Raw genomic sequence first — 17,790 nt, forward strand, 5'->3', positions numbered from 1 at the left:
CTCCTGCTCTGTTAGCAAAAATGTGTCACATTGTTTATCCCAGTGTAGCAATATGAATGCGTTGCAGTTGAAGAAAAATCAAACTGTTCTATTCACAGCTGTGACTACTTTCTCCCTTGAGTATGTACCACAAAAACTATTTTTTAAAGAAGGACTCAATGGTTGGGTACATTAAGTTTGGGAACTAACTGACACAGGTCGATTTTAGTTCTGATCTCTGAATTAGCTAAACTGAGCTGTAGAGTATGATGAGCACACTAAATTAAGTTTCTGTTCATGGATTAATGAGAAAAATTGCCCAGGTTTCCTGTTTCCGATCAGTAGCCTGGGATCTCTGCTGAAAAGTGTGGATGTGATCAACCATGGTCATGCCATGGCCAAATTAGTCTGCCAGTATTGACTGTCTTGGTTCACCTATGAAGGACAGTCATTTGTGTAAGATACTAGAGGGTAGCACCTTGGAACTGTACTGAAACATGAGTCATGCACTTCAGCAAAGAAAAGAAAATTGGAACAGGGAAAAAGAGATTTATTCTAATTGTGTATGTTACTGGTAGCAATGATCTAATGTTTTTATGTTGTATTTTTAAATTAGGTTTGCTGAGTGACCGTAAGAAAGTCACACTGGGGACCCAGCCAACAGTGCTGCGAACCTTCAGATCTTTGTCCACCACAAATGTTTTTGCCTGTTCTGACCGCCCCACTGTCATTTACAGCAGCAATCACAAGCTTGTTTTCTCGAATGTTAACCTCAAGGAGGTAAACTACATGTGTCCTCTTAACTCCGAGGGATACCCTGATAGGTTAGTGGTGAATTAACAGTCTCCAGATGGTGGAGGCATTCAAAAGATTGATTCCTTTACCAGAAGCAATTTTCTAATTGCACATGGAGTTTTCTATATATTATGTTTAGATTTAACCTTGTATTTGCTAAAATTCATCCATGTTTTGTCACTTCCAATCCTGATTTCTACAATGAAATCTTTTACCTCCTAAGCTTCTGTGATTACTTTATGATTTTGTCTTGTTCCTCTGTTTAACAGCTTGGCCTTAGCCAACAACAGCACTTTAACCATAGGAACCATTGATGAGATTCAGAAACTACACATCCGTACAGTTCCCCTTAATGAGTCTCCAAAGTAAGTGTTCCTCATCTACTGTGCTTGTCACCAGAAATTGTGTCAAGATGTCGGCCTTGTGGATAGTATTAAATGTTGTAACTGTTTAAGTGCACTAAGCTTAATTCACTTCTTAATATTGTGTACAGTTGTACATGACTTGGCACAGGGATTGCACTGTAGGTGCGATCCATGGGAGGAGCAAAGATGATCTTTACTTTGAATCATCTACTTCAAGAGATTGCCACCGGTTTAAGGTGATTAAAAGCCTTTTACATAGAAGGAAATGACCACATCATTGTAGAGGTTAGCACTTCCCTTTTGAGAAATAAATTCCATCGTGAAATATACAAAATATTTAGTCTGGAAAATATGAAAATCTCAGTCGGTGCTTACTGGTGATCGCTTTCATTCAGGGAAGGTTAACCCTTTCACCCACCTGGACCTTGATTTCCACAAGGCGTTTCCAGAAAAGTATTAGTTAAAATAATGCTTGCTCTTTCTAGTAGCCCATACAAATCAAAAGCTTTTAATTTAAATATTCCTAATCTGTAGTAAATTCATTGATTACAACTGAGCAGCACTTCAGTTACTACTACACTTAGCCTCAGTGTGCAGCAGTTGACCTGGACACCTTGGACTAGAGAGATAAAATTCAATCAGGATTTCATTCGCTATTCATTATTCAGTGGCTCCTGTGGGAAAATGGGATAGGTTTGATCCTGACTTAAATCTCAACCCTGTGCTGCTTTTCATGCACACTGTGTATTTTAATTCTGCTACCCCATAGAAGAACGATCATTTAAGGTGTGATTTGGGGCACTTGATGCCTGTGGCACTACACCCAGCAAAAGCTAGCATGGACAAAAGCAGGAGAGAGAAACTGGCACAAAAAAAGGCAGGCGTTGAACCAAAAAATAATATATCAATATACTGTCTGGGTTGATACCCTTTGCAAATATTTTGATTTAGTTTTATTTAAAAAAATCAAATAACTACAAAATTAATGAAAGATTCTTAAGATTTATGGGAATAAAAAGAATTTTAACAAATTATGTATTGAAACCATTTTGATGCATAATGAGAATGTTGGTGATGCAGAATAAAAATGAGAAGTGCTGAAAATACTCAGGCAGCAGGCAAGAGAAAAGGCACATTAACATTTTGGCAGAGACTCCTCAGAAATGCTTTATTGGAATTTTTTTTATAGATAGCCACACATTTTCATTATTTTTCAGTTTTATGTAGGGTTTAGTGAGAGTTCGGGGCTGTAATTGAGGATAGCCTGTCTAATCAGAAGAATCTGTAGGATAATAGTTTTTGTTGTTTGTGTTGATACAAGATAACAATTGATAGAGGCATCATTTCTGCCTCAAACTTATTGCTAGACTTTATTTACAATTTTAAAAAATTATTTGAGCATAATTTTTTGTGCTCATCATAAGGAGGATTTTAGTGCTGTGGAATAGAATGCTTTCAGTTTCAAGGACAGTCTCAACATCACACCTAGGTCAGGTGCAATATATTTTCTATACTGTGCTCCAACAGCCTGGTTGCCCAACTTGTGGCCTGTCCAACTTGTGGCCTCTCTGAATGATATTGCTATGACAGTACCAAATAAGGGGAAGCTTTATGTCACTGGCAACTGTATTTAGATTGTCCTTGCTTCACAGTGTTTTATCTTTTGTTTCTTTGATTTTTTTTTTAAAGAAAAGTGAACTGAATTTAATTTTAATTCTGCTTTGGGTATACAGACCATATTGGGAAATGCAAAAGAAAGAATAATAAAGATAACATTTATAGAAAAAGTCAATAGAAATGGCATCACGTTGGTTTGTTTTATTAACTGAATTTAAGGGATGTCTTATGCATGATTGTACTGTTGATTACAAAATAATCTTTTTTGTATGGCTTGCAGTGAAATTTGTTCAACCTAGTTTCCTTTATCTTATTTTGTGCTTTCTCTTACATTTTCTTATATTTGTTCTGCAGGAGAATTTGTTACCAAGAGGCATCACAGTGCTTTGGTCTGGTAAGCAGCAGAGTGGAAGTATTGGACCCCAGTGGAGGGACCACTGTCCTGAGACCAAGTGCTAGCACTCAGGTAAAAGCATGCTTAGAGAAGATGCTTTAAATTTTTAGACATCAAAAACCTTTTTAAAACCAAAGAAATGCTTTGCGAAGTGAATCATGACTCTTCACAGAGGGGGAAAAAGGAGCAGACTCCAGATCCTCATGCAACCTTTGCTATGGAGAGTTCTTTGGACCATCACCTACAAATCTTCCTGCGAGCCACACACCATCTTGACATTCCATTTCTTTGTCATCAGTGAGTTAAAATTCTGGAACTCGCTACCTGACAGCACTGATGGAGTACCCACATCTTGTACACATACTGCAGCAGGTCAGGATGATGGTACACCATCACCACCGCCTCAAGGGCAATTAGAAATAAGCAGTAAATACTGGCCTTTGCCATCAATGTCCACATCCAGCAAATGAATGTAAAAAGGGATATTGGCAGATGATCACCTGGCGTAAGGTATGAAGACATTGGGATTGTCACAGTGGTAGAGCTTGTGACAAGCATTGCCGTGGGCATGACGGAGAATGTCAAGGGTGGAGTAAAGTGAGGGAGTGGGATTGTTAGTTGGCAAACCTGGCCAGACGACACTCAGTCAGCTTGGCTAGTGAACAGGGCTAGATAAGTTTGGGAGTCAAGGGAGATGCATGATAAAAGAAAGGGAGTCAGAGTAGGAAGAAGTGAGGGAAAATAAGATATTGTTTTGGTGGGGGGAAGGGATTGGGGGGTGATGATCCAGGAAAAATGAGATTTAAGAAGTTTCTCCATATATTCAATAAACTTTAGATTTTTGCCAGTTTTCTATTACACACGTACACACCCCCCCCCCCCCCCCCCCCCCCCATTCCATCCCCTACACCTGAATGCTTGGCACCTTGTTGGAATATGGTTCTGTGGTTCCATTTACTGTTGTGTACTTCTTGTGCCCATTCTTCATCTATGATACTTGACACTGAGCATTGACTACTTAATCATAGAGGACACCACAGACAAACCTGATCCTATTCTCACCAGAGTGGGAAGTAACGGTCATTGCAACTATACTGATCAGAACAGAAGGAATTTTGGTAGAAATTAGTCAACCTGAAACTTGATGCAATCTGGCTTTCCCTCTCATCCAGCAATCACAATTTGTGCACTATATTTGTCAGTACTAGCCAAAGAAATTCATACACCTTTAAAATTTTGGTTTGGGAAGACATTATTTGACCAATTCATTTGTTTGTCTGAAGTTAAATAAATCATATTTGCCATGATATAATTCATATTGCTAATTCTAGTATTATTGTACAAGTTTCCCAATCACTTTGTCTCCAGTTCAACAAGGGTGGAAGCAGTGTTGGATCTGGTACTGGTAAATGGTGTAGGGCAAGTGGTGTATGTCACAGTAGGAGATCATCAGACTTAATGACCACAGCAGAATTTGGTTTAAAGTAATTATGGAAAGAGATCAGAAAATGTTAATGTTAAAATTCTCAACTGGAAAGAAAGAATTTCAGTGATTTAAGAGGAGACCTAGTACAGGTAGATTGGAAAATGCGATTGCATGGTAAAGCAGTAATGGAGAAATGAGTGATATTTTGAGAAGAGATAATTCAACTGGAAACTAAACATATTGCTTTGAGGAGAAAAGGTAGAACAACCGAATCTAATATGCCCTGGATGACAAAAGAGGAGATAAAAGTTGAGCCTCTTTATTCTATTTTATCATATGACAAATATCAAGCAAGCATCAGTTAAAAGCCAAGATTATGATGGAAAATACAGAAGGGAATTGGAGAAAATTAATACAGGAGATAAAGAAAGGTTACAAAAAATATCAGCAAACAATGTTAAATTGAATCCTAAACATTTTTTAAATGTATAGTGTGTAAGAGGTTAACTGGGGGGAAAGTTGGGCCTATTAGTACTATATCCTTCAGAAAGGATATTGTGTGGGTTACTCTGAAAGAGGAGAGGGAAATTACAGGCAGGACAGTAATAGATGGAGAAGAGGTACTAAATGGATTACTGAAAGTTGGTGAGTCAGCTGGTCAGATGAAAAATATGCTAGGTTGTTAAAAGAAGCAAAAAAAAAGAAATAGTAGAGGTATTGGTCATTATCTTTATTTAATTCCTCATTGGAAACAGGAGTAGTGCTAGAAGACTAGAGAGTTGCTAATGTTAGAACAAGTAAAGGAAAATGTAAGAGCACAAAAATAAGGTAAAGGAAACTAGGTTGAACAAATTTCACTGCAAGCCTTACAAAAAGATTATTTTGCATTTTGCAAAAGTATATCAATCAACACATCATGCATAAGACATCCCTTAAATTCATTTATTAAAACATATACCAGTGTGATGCCATTTCCATTGACATTTCCTATGAATCCGATCTTTATTATTTTACAACAATTTCTCCAATATGCTCAGTATATCTAAAGCAGAATTAAAATTAAATTCAGCTCACTTTTTTAAATCAAAGGAACAAAAGATTAGACACTGAAGCAAGGGCAATCTAAATACAATTGCCAGTGACATAAACGGGAGGGGAATAAACCAAGAAACAGCAGGCCAATCAGCCTAATATCAGTGGACAGTTACTGGAAATCATTACTGGGGCAAAATTAGCTTCCATTTAGAAAGACATGGGCTAATCAAGGAGAGCCAACGTGGATAGTTTTTAATGTAATTTGTGTCTTTCTAACTTGATTGATTGGAGTGGACTTTGGAAGGGTGCAGCAAAATGCTTTGCAAGAGTGTCTCAATTTAGAAGCTCATGGAATTGAGGGGTGGTGATGTGGATACAAAATGTGCTTAGTGACATGAAGCAAAGAATGATGGATGGGTGCTTTTCAGACTGGGAGTTGGTTTGCAGTGGTGGTCCCCTGGAGTTAGTTTTGTGTCCATTACCCTTTGTAACTTAATGACTTAAACTTGGGTGTAACACGCAGCATTATAAAGTTTGCAGATGGTGCAGAACAAGACAAAGTAATAGGTAGTGATGAGGATAGTTTATAGATTTCAGGAAGACTTAGATAGGAAGAACAGAAGAATGGCAGCTGGCGTTCAATGTATTCAAGTATGAATTGATGCACTTTGCTCATCTGTTCAAAATCATGCCATTTCCAATGTAGGAATTATCCTGTCACACTCGAATGGATGTTGAAGTGGGCTTTGTAGACTTTAATCTTGAAGGGGCACATGATCAGAGATTACCTTTATTTAACTATTAATGCACAGATTAAATAAGAAAACCCAACTAGACCTCTCTTGGAGTCTTCAAGTGCCTTTTTAAAAAAAATTGTGTTCATGAGATGTGGCCCTTGTTGCCTAGGCCAGCATTTATTGCCCATCCCTATTTGTCCTTGAGAGGGTGGCAGTGGCTGCCTTCTTGAACCGCTGCAGTCCATGTGTTGTAGGAACACCCACTGTGCTGTTAGGGAATTCTAGGATTTTGACCCAGCAACAGTGAAGGAAGGGCGATACAGTTCCAAGTCAAAATGGTGTGTGGCTTGGAGGGGAACTTGCAGGTGATGGTGTTCCCATGCATCTGCTGCCCTTGTTTTTCTAGGTGGTAGAGGCTGTAGGTTGGAAGGTGCAGCCGAAAGAGCTTTGATGAGGTGCTGCATCTTCTATATGGTTGGCCAGACAGCTGATTACTCAAAGTCTATTGAATCTTTAGGCATTTTTTTCCATTAAACTAGGGCTCATCTGTCCCAGCTGACAGCAGTGCAGATGCTTTAGGTATTAAGTTCTTGTGTTCTTTGTGTCCACATTCACATGCACATCTCAGTGATTTCTTCAAGCATGCTGCAACCCCCTTATCAAGGTTAGTTGAGAGTTTAGTGGAGTGACTTCATGATTCATATTATGTGCTGGTGCTCTGAGGTTTATTATCTCAAAACATTTCTGATTCGATAGTAAACCAAGGTTTGTTCTTGGTTACCGGCTGCCTTTGACAGATAATGTCTGTTAAAGTGCCTCTATGTTTTTCTGCTTGCAGTGAATGGGTAGTCTAGCTGTCATTAAAGTTCTTCCTCGTTAGGATGTTGAAAGTAGATTTTCCCTTCAGCAGATCCACAAATCCTTTAAGATGACAGGGCAAATTGATTAGGTGGTTAAAAAGACATGCAAATTTCTTGGGTTTATAAATACAGAGAATATAAAAGCAAAGACATCATGATTTAATTTTTTTAATCACATGTTTTAAAAGAATCTAGAGAAGATATGGCAGAGACAATATTACAGTTATATTATTTGTTAAATAGGGTGTAGTGCCAGAGGACTGGGGAGGAGCTATGTTATTTCTGTATTTAAGAAGGGAGATTAAACTTAGTCCAGGAAACTATGAACAGTCAGCTTAACTGGCTAGTCAGAAAAGTAATAGAACCCCTACTAAAAGAGAAAATAGAGAAACATCTAGAAACCAAAAATATAATAATGAATAGTCAACATTGATTTCAAGAGGGCAAGTCTCATTAAGATCTTCGAATAGTAACAGAGTAGACAAGGGTAACATTGTTTTGTAATATATCTAGATTTACAAAAGGTCTTTGATATGGTTCCATGACTCATATCAATAAAGTCTGCATGCAGAGTCAGGGACAATTAATAGATTGGATAGCTAGCTGCCTGCAAGACAGAAAGCAGAAATAGTAAAGGGTAACTATTCTGAAATAGTAAAAATGGGAAGAGAAGTCCCAAAAAGATCAGTGCTGTTTTCACAATTCATATTAACGATTTGACTTTGGAATCAAAAAGAAAATTTTCTATATTTGCAGACAGCACCAAGTTGGGAGGGATGATCAACACTGAGGAGGGCTGCAACAAATTACACAAAGACATTAATAAATTTGCACAATGGGTATGTAATTGGCAACTGAATTTCAGTATAACTAGGGGTGAGGTATTGCATTTTGGTTTACATATTACTTAGAAAGTAAGAATCTAAATGTGGTAGAGGAGCAAGGAGATCCAAGAGCACACATACACAAATCTCTAAAAGTTGTGATGCAGGCCAATAGGACCATAACAAAAGCAAATTAAGGCACTAGGGTTTATTTTTAGGGGAACAAAAATGATACATAGCGAAGTTATGCAGAACTTATATCGAACCTTTGTTAGTGAACTTGATTCAGTTCCGTGTACAGTTCTGGTCTCCATATTATCAACTATTTTTAAAAAATTTTCATGTTATGTGAGCGTCGTTGCATGTTTGTTGCCCATCCCTAATTATCCTTGAGAAGGATAGGATAAGGATCAAGTGGAGCATAAATGCTGGCATGAACTGGTTGTACTGGATGACCTGTTTCTTTTCTTTATATTCTGTGTCATTCTATAGTTAGGCCTGTAGTTGTGGTAGTATGGACAGTTCTGGGCACCAGACTTCAGGGAAGATGTAAAGGCCTTAGAAAGGGTGGAGAGGAGATTTACCAAGATGTTACCAGGCATGAGGGATTTCAATTATGAGGAGAGTTTGGAAAAGATCTTCTGCCCTGCCTGGCAAGGAGGAGGGTTAAAAGGTGATCTAATAGAAGTTTTCAAGATGATGGATTTTGATGGAGTAAACCAGTGAAAAATGATTCCCTCTGGTGAATGAGTCACTGTTCAGATGTCAGATTTAAAATTAAAAGACGTAGAAGAAAGATTACAATAAATTTTATCTGAGTTGTTGGGATCTGAAATGCTATACCTCAAAAGGTGGCGGAAGCTGGCTCCATAAACAAATTTAAAGGGAATTGGACAGGCACTTGAGGAATTTACAGGGTCACAGACAAAAAGTGGGGCTGTCTTTCAAAGAGCCAGAACAAGCAACATTGACCTAAATGGCACCCTTCTGTGTTATACATTTCTGTAATTCTGTGGATATTTTGGTGCTTCAGTAAGCTCCCAGAATGCCAGTATGTTATTGATTTCAACCAGAGGGAGCAGTTGGTCTGTAGTGCTAATTGAAACAAAGCAACTTAAAAATAACAAAAATCATTCTCTGGATATAATCAAATTGTTCATAGCCTTGCTCGCATACAAATAATTACTTGAGCCAGTGATGCTGTGCCTTTTTTTGAAGGGTGCAACATACTTGATGACTCTTAGATGGCTCATTATCATTTCTTTTCCATGGCCTCTAACCCAATACATACCTTGTCTGAGGAACACTCAGCAATGCTGCAAGATGTGCATCAAGGATTGATGAGATATAGGTCTGATCCTATAGTTCTTCAAAGTGAGAGCACCAATTTAAATACTGTGACCATTGTCAAGTGGAGACCAGCTTCTTGCATGGAGGAAGACGGGGAAATGAAAACAGTCATACAGTTATATAGCACAGAAGCAGGCCCTTCCATGCTGGCCATCAAGCACCTATCTATCCTCATCCCATTTTCCAGCACTTGCCCCATAGCCCTGTATGGTATGGTGTTTCAAGTGCTCTTCTAAATGCTTAAATGTTGTGAGGGTCTGCCTCTACCACCACCTCAGGCAGTGTGTTCCAGATTCCAATCACCCTTTGGGTGAAAAAATTTTTCCTTTAAACCTCTTGCCCCTTACCTTAAACCTATGCCCCCTGGTTATTGACACCTCTGCTAAGGGGAAAAGTTTCTTCCCATCTACCCCACTTATCTATACCCCTCATAATTTTGTATACCTCTATCAGTCTTCTCTGCTCTAAGGAAAACAGTTCTAGCTTATCCAGTCTCTCTCTTCATAGCTGAAACTAGCCCAGGCAACATCCTGGTGAATCTCCTTTGCACCCTCTCCAATGCAACCACATTCTTTCTATAGCGTGGTGACCAGAACTGCAGTACTCCAGCTGTGGCCTAACTGGTGTTTTATACAACTCCAACATAACCTCCCTGCTCTTATATTCTATGCCTTCACTAATAAAGGCAAATAACCCATATGCCTTAACCACCTTATCTACCTGTGCTACTTCAGAAATCTATGGACATGTACACCAAGGTCCCTCTGATCCTCTGCACTTCCTAGTGTTTTACCATTCATTGTGTATTCCCTTGCCGTGTTAGTCCTCCCAAAATGCATCACCTCACACTTCTCAAGGTTAAATTTCATTAGCCACTGCTCTGCCCATCTTACCAGCCCATCTATATCATCCTGTAATCTAAGGCTTTCCTCCTCACTATTTACGACACTACTAATTTTCTTGACATCAGCGAACTTACTGATCATATCTCCTATATTCACGTCTAAATTATTAATGTACACTACAAATACACCACTCGTCACAGGCTTCCAATCACAAAATGGGGGACCAAGATGCATCACACCTTTACATTTAAGTAGAGCATTTTCTGTTACTGAGATAACCGTCATCTGTTGATAACGTTCCCTTACTACCATTAACAGTAGAAGAGAAAAAGAAAAATAATGGCACTGAAGGCATGTTTTGTAGCAAGTCTCCTCAAGGTCACAAATGGGAGGCAAGCTGCAATGATCCCAGAGCTGTAATGAGTACCAATGTTTAAAAGCATTAATATGAATGCACACTGAAATATTAGAGATGGCAAAGCTCCCTGGCTATGAATGTCTTGTGCTGCTTCATTTCTTGCTTTATTGAGCTATTTCTTGTTCTCCCCTCAGGCTCTTTCAACCAGTGTTAGCTCCAGTAAGCTCTTCCCAAGCAGTACTTCACAGCATGAAAGCTCATTTGGGGATGAAGTGGAAGTTCACAATCTGCTAATCATAGATCAACATACTTTTGAAGGTAAGGGTTACCCCTCAAATTGAATCACCAATTTTCTGGAGTTTCACCAATTTCACCAAAGCATCTTTTCATTTCAACCAACTACAAACTACCACTCATGTTGTGTTTTGTTTTTAAATTGTTTACAGAAGCATAGTTTCCTGCCAATTACTTGACATTTTAGCTATTTTAGGGTCATCTTCTGGATTATTTATTTCTTCATTAGCTATAATATTTTAAAGAATAAATTTTTTTCTTATGTTGCGTTTCTTTTCTCCTGCCAACAGCAGGAACATATTTGTCAGAAGAAATAAGTTGCACCCATGATTTAAAATAAAAACAGAAAATACTGGAAATACTCCAGTTAGGCAGCTTCTGTGGAGAGAAAAACAGAGATATCATGATCAGATTCAACTGTTCAACGAATTTGTTTTTTCCCTCTGGCGGCAATAATGCCAATTATAACACTGTGACTGGCCTTGTTGCAAGCAAATAGCTTTATGGATCTCTATTGATGTTTTATTCTGTGTAGATTTGTTATTTAACCAAGTTGTTTGTTCAGATCCCCTTTGATTTTAACAAAGACTTTGTCTTCTGCTTTCAGTTCTTCATGCTCACCAGTTCCTTCAGAATGAGTATGCACTAAGTATTGTGTCCTGCAAGTTGGGCAAAGATCCGAATACATACTTCATTGTAGGCACAGCAATGGTATATCCTGAAGAAGCAGAACCAAAACAAGGACGAATCATTGTGTTCCAGTATTCTGATGGTAAGTCATGTGCTCAGCTTATATTTGTTGTTAACCAATTTCTGAAAAGTCCAATTAGTTTTATTTTCCCCCTGGTCCCCAAACCCAATCGCCCCAACATGTGCAGACTGTGCTGTTGATCTGTCACTCTGAGAGGCAATGGTATTGCTTCTGACCTGCAGAGTTCTTCCTGTGCCATCACTGAGCAGCCCTGACCCATATGTATGTTTACTGAAGGCTTCTGAACCATCAAATTTCACCTGTACTATGACTGTGAAGTTCAGACCCATAGAGTTCCCTATGTATTATCATTGAACAATACTGACTTATAATTCTTTCTGTCTTGTTGATGAAAAGTAATGACTCATGCCATTGTTCCCCATATTTCCAATTGTGCAGATTTAGGGATAAATACAGAACCAGTCTTGACTGCATCTTTGCATTGTTGTGGAACTGTATCTTTATTGATCTATATTTCAGTCAGAGCAGTAGATTTTATATTGATATTGTTTCTTCTTTCACTCCACCTATTCTCCTCCAGTACAGTTGGAGTATATCTGATACTAGAATTGCAGATAAAATTAAAGAATTGTTTGTTCAGACCTACTTTTGAATACTCTGGATCAACCAGTGGTCTTCCCCTAGCTTACCCACACACTTCTCAGTGGACTTTGTTTTAAAATACCAGAAGGGATATTTTAACTAACATATTGTTTCATTAAACAGGTAAACTTCAGACAGTAGCAGAAAAAGAAGTAAAAGGTGCTGTATATTCCATGGTAGAGTTCAATGGCAAGTTGCTGGCAAGCATCAATAGCACGGTACTTAAGCCTCTAAGACTCTCAGGACCTTTCTTTGCCGGGTTAGCATGGAGTCTGCCTGCTCAAAATGGTCTTTTGGTGAATGTATATTGTTCAGTGGCGCAGGCTGCTGTAGTGCTTCTGTGTGAAAATTGTAAGAATAGTAGTTATTTTTCCCTATTAAAAATTGACATGTTTTGTGGTTCGGTATGTTTTTGTTTGTTCTTCCCTTTCTAAGGGGGCTTCTGTTTCTGCATATAATCCCTCAGTAAGCATTCTGTTGACACTAATAGGGTCTGCAACTTTATGTTGCATTACTCATGTGTATTTTTACAATTCTTTTTTGTTTCCACTTCCTGGGAAGGAGGAAGAAGAATTAAAGCCTCAGTTCCACTTGGTTTCAGACTACGAACTGAGCAGTCAAAGGCAGTTCCTCCACTCTGTGCGGTTTTGTCCCCAGTTAAATTTCACAATTCGAGAATTCAGTTACTAATTTTACCTATTAAATTGAAACCTGCAGCTAATCAAAATTAGTTAAATAAAATTTGTGTTTTCTCGTGATAGTACCTTACAAAGCCCATGGTACTTGCAGATATATAGATTTAGAATTACACAGCTCAGCACACCTGAGTGATATAAATAAGGTGAGTGAAAAATGCAAGAATTATCTTGAGTCACTTCACATAGCGAAGCGTTTTTGGGGTGCCCATGTGGTAGCTAAACACCAATGTGGACTGACTGGGAGGAATTGCCTGTTGCTGTTCTGAAATTTCTGTGTAATTCTGAGTGCAGTGACTGGTTAAATGTGGCAAGCGTCTGCAACAGTAATATCATACAAAACAACAATGATACGAATGACCAGTTATTACAATTGACCAGCTGAGAAATATTGACCTGATCTTGACGGAATTTCCTGCCCCTCTTCAAGTAGTGGCATAGGATTTTTAAATTCTACCTGAAAACCGAAGTTATTGGACAGGATGTAGTTTAATAACAAAGCCAATGTATTTAGAAACTTTAATGCTGTTGTTAGGTTTATATGTAATATAATGTATATCTACATAAATGTACTAATAAGTGAAAGTAAAAATTGCACTTCCAACTAATGCAATTTTTGTCTGTGTTTTTCACAGTTTTAGCTGGATATTTTCAATTCAAATGGATGTAGAATAAAAATCTACATAACCCATCACTACACTTCACTGAAGTCCTAGTGATAGCTTCATTTTCTTATTCATTTGTGCCATCACTTTGAGTTTATTTTTATCAAGCGGATAGAACCAAATCATAATGTATTTATTCTATACTAGATATGATGAAGTAACAGTGTGATTTTCACTTTAGGTGCGATTATATGAATGGACTGCTGAAAAAGAGCTACGCACAGAGTGCAACCACTACAATAATATCATGGCCCTCTACCTGAAAACAAAAGGGGACTTCATCCTGGTGGGAGATTTGATGCGCTCAGTGCTGCTTCTTGCATATAAACCAATGGAAGGGAATTTTGAAGAGGTACAATGCAACTTGAGTTTATACCACATTTTTCCTTCCTTTTTTCAGTTTTCTGCTGCTCCGAAAGAGCTAACTCATGTTGGTCCATGTGTGGGGTCCAGAAATTAATATTAGGAGAATGTTCATCCTTGGAGGGCATCACAACAGAGTCTGGTTCTTTCTTTACTTAAAGTCCATATGCACACTTGAGTAAGGGGTCACTGATGAGAAGTGGGAAGCTTGGCTAAATTGTTCTTCTTGACTTTCCCTGACCTGAGGATGTTGAGACCAGCTTTGACACCCCAGCTGTTGATTTGATCTTAGCCAGCTAACTGGGCTCATTGCAGGGGTAATATTAGGGGCCTTCTGATTTGAATGTCCCAGTGTAATGTTGGCCACCAGTGGAGATGTTGCATCATAAAAGTAGATGCTTTGCCAGGCCCAGATGAAATGTATCCCATAAGAGAAGCAAGGGAAGAAATCATGGAGGCTCTTTAACTACAAGCATGGTTTGAGATGACTGCTAATGTTGTACTATTTTTCTGAAAAGGAAAAAGGGATAGACCAAGTAACCACAGGTCAATCAGTGTAACCTCAATGGTGAGCGAATTATTGGGGGAAAAAATTGAGGGACCATATAAATCATCAATTAGGCACAGATTAATCCAGGACAATCAGCATGGATTTATTGAGCAAAGGTCATGCCTAACTAACAGTTGGATTTTTTGAAGAGGTAACAAGGATATTCGATGAAAGGTAGTGCTTTTGATATAGCCTACATAGATTTTAGCAAGGCTTTTGACATAGCAGACTGGTTAGAAAAGTAAAAGCTCATGGGATTCAAGAGAAAGTGGCAAGCTGGATCCAAAATTGGCTCAGTGGCAGTCAGCAAAGGTATTTTTGTGACTGGCTGACTGTTTCCATTGGGATTCTGCAGCGTCCAGTATCTGATCCCTTGCTTTTTCTGTACATGACAACAACTTAGTATTAAATGTAGGGGCATGATGCGGAAGTTTGCAGATGAAACAAAAATAGGCTGTGTGGTCGATGGTGAGGGAGAAGACTGTAGGAACAAATCAGTGGACTGGTCAAGTGGGCAGAAAAGTGACAATTGGAATTCAATTCAGGGAAGCCTGAGGTAATGCATTTGGAGAGAGCAAACAAGGTAAGTAAATACACAAATAAATGGATAGTGAGAAGTGCAATGGACTAGAAGGAGCTTGGTGTGCATTTCCACAGATCCCCAAAAGATAAATAGATAAGATATGTAAAAAGGTATACAGGATACTTTGCTTTATTGGCCGAGGCTCAGCTTAAAAGAGAAGGGAGGATATGGTCTAAGGCACTAGTTGGGCTGCAGCTAGAGTACAGTGTGCAGTTCTGGTCACACAGGAAGGATGTGTTTGTACTATAGCGCAATCAGAGGAGATTATTGAGTATATTCTCAGAACTGGAAAATTGTAGCTGTGAGGAAGGATTAAATAGACTAGGATTGTTTTCTTTGAACAGAGGAGGCTGAGAGGAGATCAAATTGAGGTATATAAAATTGGGGGGCTTAGACAAAGGATAGGAAAGACCTATTTCCTATTTTTTTTTGCTTGTTTCATTAACCTGCTGTTGATGAATTATTTCAATCCGTTTAAATCCATTATGTGGATTGTTTGAAATCTTGCACCCACGATTACTGCTCACTATAATTTATGACTGACTGAACCTACAAATTGCAAGGCTTTGGCTGAGATGAAACACTAACTTTGTGTTTGCATGGGCATTTGTGGTTCGCACTCCATACCTCTACTCTCCCAACTGTGCAGGAAAATGTTGCTTTTCAAAGCAGAGAAATGTGACTCCTATACAAGAGGATCAAGAGTCGCACTGAAATCATAGTATCTGATTGGTATTTGATTATAGGGCTGTTCTGATGATCCTAGCATTTTTTCTTCCAATGAAAACAAGTATCCCGAATGTGCCTTCACCATTGCAAAAGAGAGAACTTTTATTGCATGTCCTTTCAAGATATTTGAATGCGTTTCAGCAAATTTGAAATACGTTGAAATGTATTATTTTTGGATTGTAGGTAAATGTGACGACCAGTTTGTGCATAAGAAAAGTCCGATTAAAAATAGAAAAATGGTAAATGATCAGTTAATGTCTTAATTGGTGAAATCAGTTTTGAGATAAATGTTGACCAAGATTTTGGAAGCATTCCCATCTTTTCAAATAGTGAATTGGGATCAAGTAGATAGTGCCTCGGCTTAGTCTCTCATTGATGCACATCACAAGCATCTGTCTGCTGTTTGTATTGTTATATTAATGAAAGGAGCTTTAAAATGTATTTTGTTCCTTCACTTTTACATAAGATTGCCCGAGACTTCAACCCTAATTGGATGAGTGCTGTCGAGATACTGGATGACGATAATTTCCTGGGTGCAGAAAACTCCTTCAACTTATTTGTGTGTCAGAAAGACAGGTGAGCAAGTTCTGTGAAATTCAGTCCACTCCTACACGCATTGTGTGTGCATATTCCCTTTAAACCTTTCAACCCAATGTATGACGAGTATGCTCTGGCCTCAGGCATGACGTACGAGATCACTGAGGAAATATGAAAGAATGTTCTTGCGGGAGGAATACCAGCCAGTTTTGAAATGCATGTACCAGTTTAAGGGTGTGACTTTGGGTAACTTTGTGATTGAAAAGTCAAATGTAAAATGTAGTTTCTGCTGCTTCATTTAAAAAGGTTGTACGGATTTGTTTTATATTCAGGGTGCAAGAGCTGACCACTTTGCACATGTACACAGTGATACCTTAAATACATTAGTGCTTGAATTCTGTCAACACTTCTCTGGATTTTCCACTCTCTGGTCCTCACTCAACCTCAGACTGATCATCAAGTGGGATTTCACAGGGTTAGAACACAAGCAAGGCCATTTCCAATTACGTCCTCACCTCCATATTGATCAATCTCTCTCTCTCTCTCTATCTCACTCTGCCTGCCTCCAGCAAGGCCCTAATTCTGTTTCTAAGGGAAATATATCTGAGTTCTTGGTCCAGCAGGCTAAATAACTATTTTGATTATTAGTAGCTAGTAAAACCTATGGCTCTGATGTTTAGCTTTGGGACCAGAAGACGAGACACCGTGGTCTTCCTTCAAAACCTTAAGAATTATTCCCATTCCTGAAAGCAGTTCTTTATTCCTTGTTTAATTTCCTGGTCACATTTTTTATTTCATACATTTCATTCTGAATTACAAGTTTTTGTTGAGTACATTTTTGTTTCTCCAATATCTTTTTGCATTTTTACCTTGCCTTGCTGTCAATGCATCTGCACAGGAAATGATTATTTTGAGGAATTGCAGATGCAGATTCACAAACTGCCATCCTATGGAAATAACATCAGTTTTTGCATGCTCCTATGCACACCCCCCAACACACATACACTCTCTCTCCAGGCTGATAACAAGCCTACAGCTGCAAGGTGAGCTTCCTCCGCTACATGCATTGGGCTACCAAGGTCAACTATTCCACAAATATCACTGTGTTAATTGTATAAATTAAGGTTAGATATATACAAGTGGGAGGGCACTCATTGGGTAATGACTTGAGCACATACAAAGAGATACTTATTGACATTGGTGGTTGAGTTGTAGAGTTAGGAGCTAAACATCTGTAATGTTGCACTTCATGAATAAATCTAAAACAAAGTAAGGATTGACTTTTGGTTATCTCCTTCACCAATTGGCTGTCGGAAATTTAACAGCTTGTACCTTTTCTTCATAATATTGTAATATGTGCTTGTATCATCTTGAGATTCAACTTATTAAAACATTTTCCAGCCAGCCTTTTATCTTTTACCTCTCTCAAATTACA

General features: G+C 38.5%; 1 protein-coding gene across 1 annotated transcript in view; it reads left to right on the plus strand.

The window, feature by feature from the left end:
- The window catches only part of ddb1 (damage-specific DNA binding protein 1), a 100,701-nt gene that overhangs the window by 60,615 nt on the left and 22,296 nt on the right, over positions 1-17,790 (plus strand). Inside the window, exons 16-23 of the mRNA XM_041196910.1 lie at positions 596-803; positions 1,044-1,139; positions 3,111-3,222; positions 10,780-10,903; positions 11,487-11,651; positions 12,357-12,451; positions 13,775-13,945; positions 16,285-16,394. Coding sequence (XP_041052844.1) covers positions 596-803; positions 1,044-1,139; positions 3,111-3,222; positions 10,780-10,903; positions 11,487-11,651; positions 12,357-12,451; positions 13,775-13,945; positions 16,285-16,394 — 1,081 coding nt within the window. The remainder of the gene's footprint in view (positions 1-595; positions 804-1,043; positions 1,140-3,110; positions 3,223-10,779; positions 10,904-11,486; positions 11,652-12,356; positions 12,452-13,774; positions 13,946-16,284; positions 16,395-17,790) is intronic.

The sequence above is a fragment of the Carcharodon carcharias genome, chromosome 10, assembly GCF_017639515.1.
Source record: "Carcharodon carcharias isolate sCarCar2 chromosome 10, sCarCar2.pri, whole genome shotgun sequence".
Lineage (NCBI taxonomy): Eukaryota > Metazoa > Chordata > Chondrichthyes > Lamniformes > Lamnidae > Carcharodon > Carcharodon carcharias.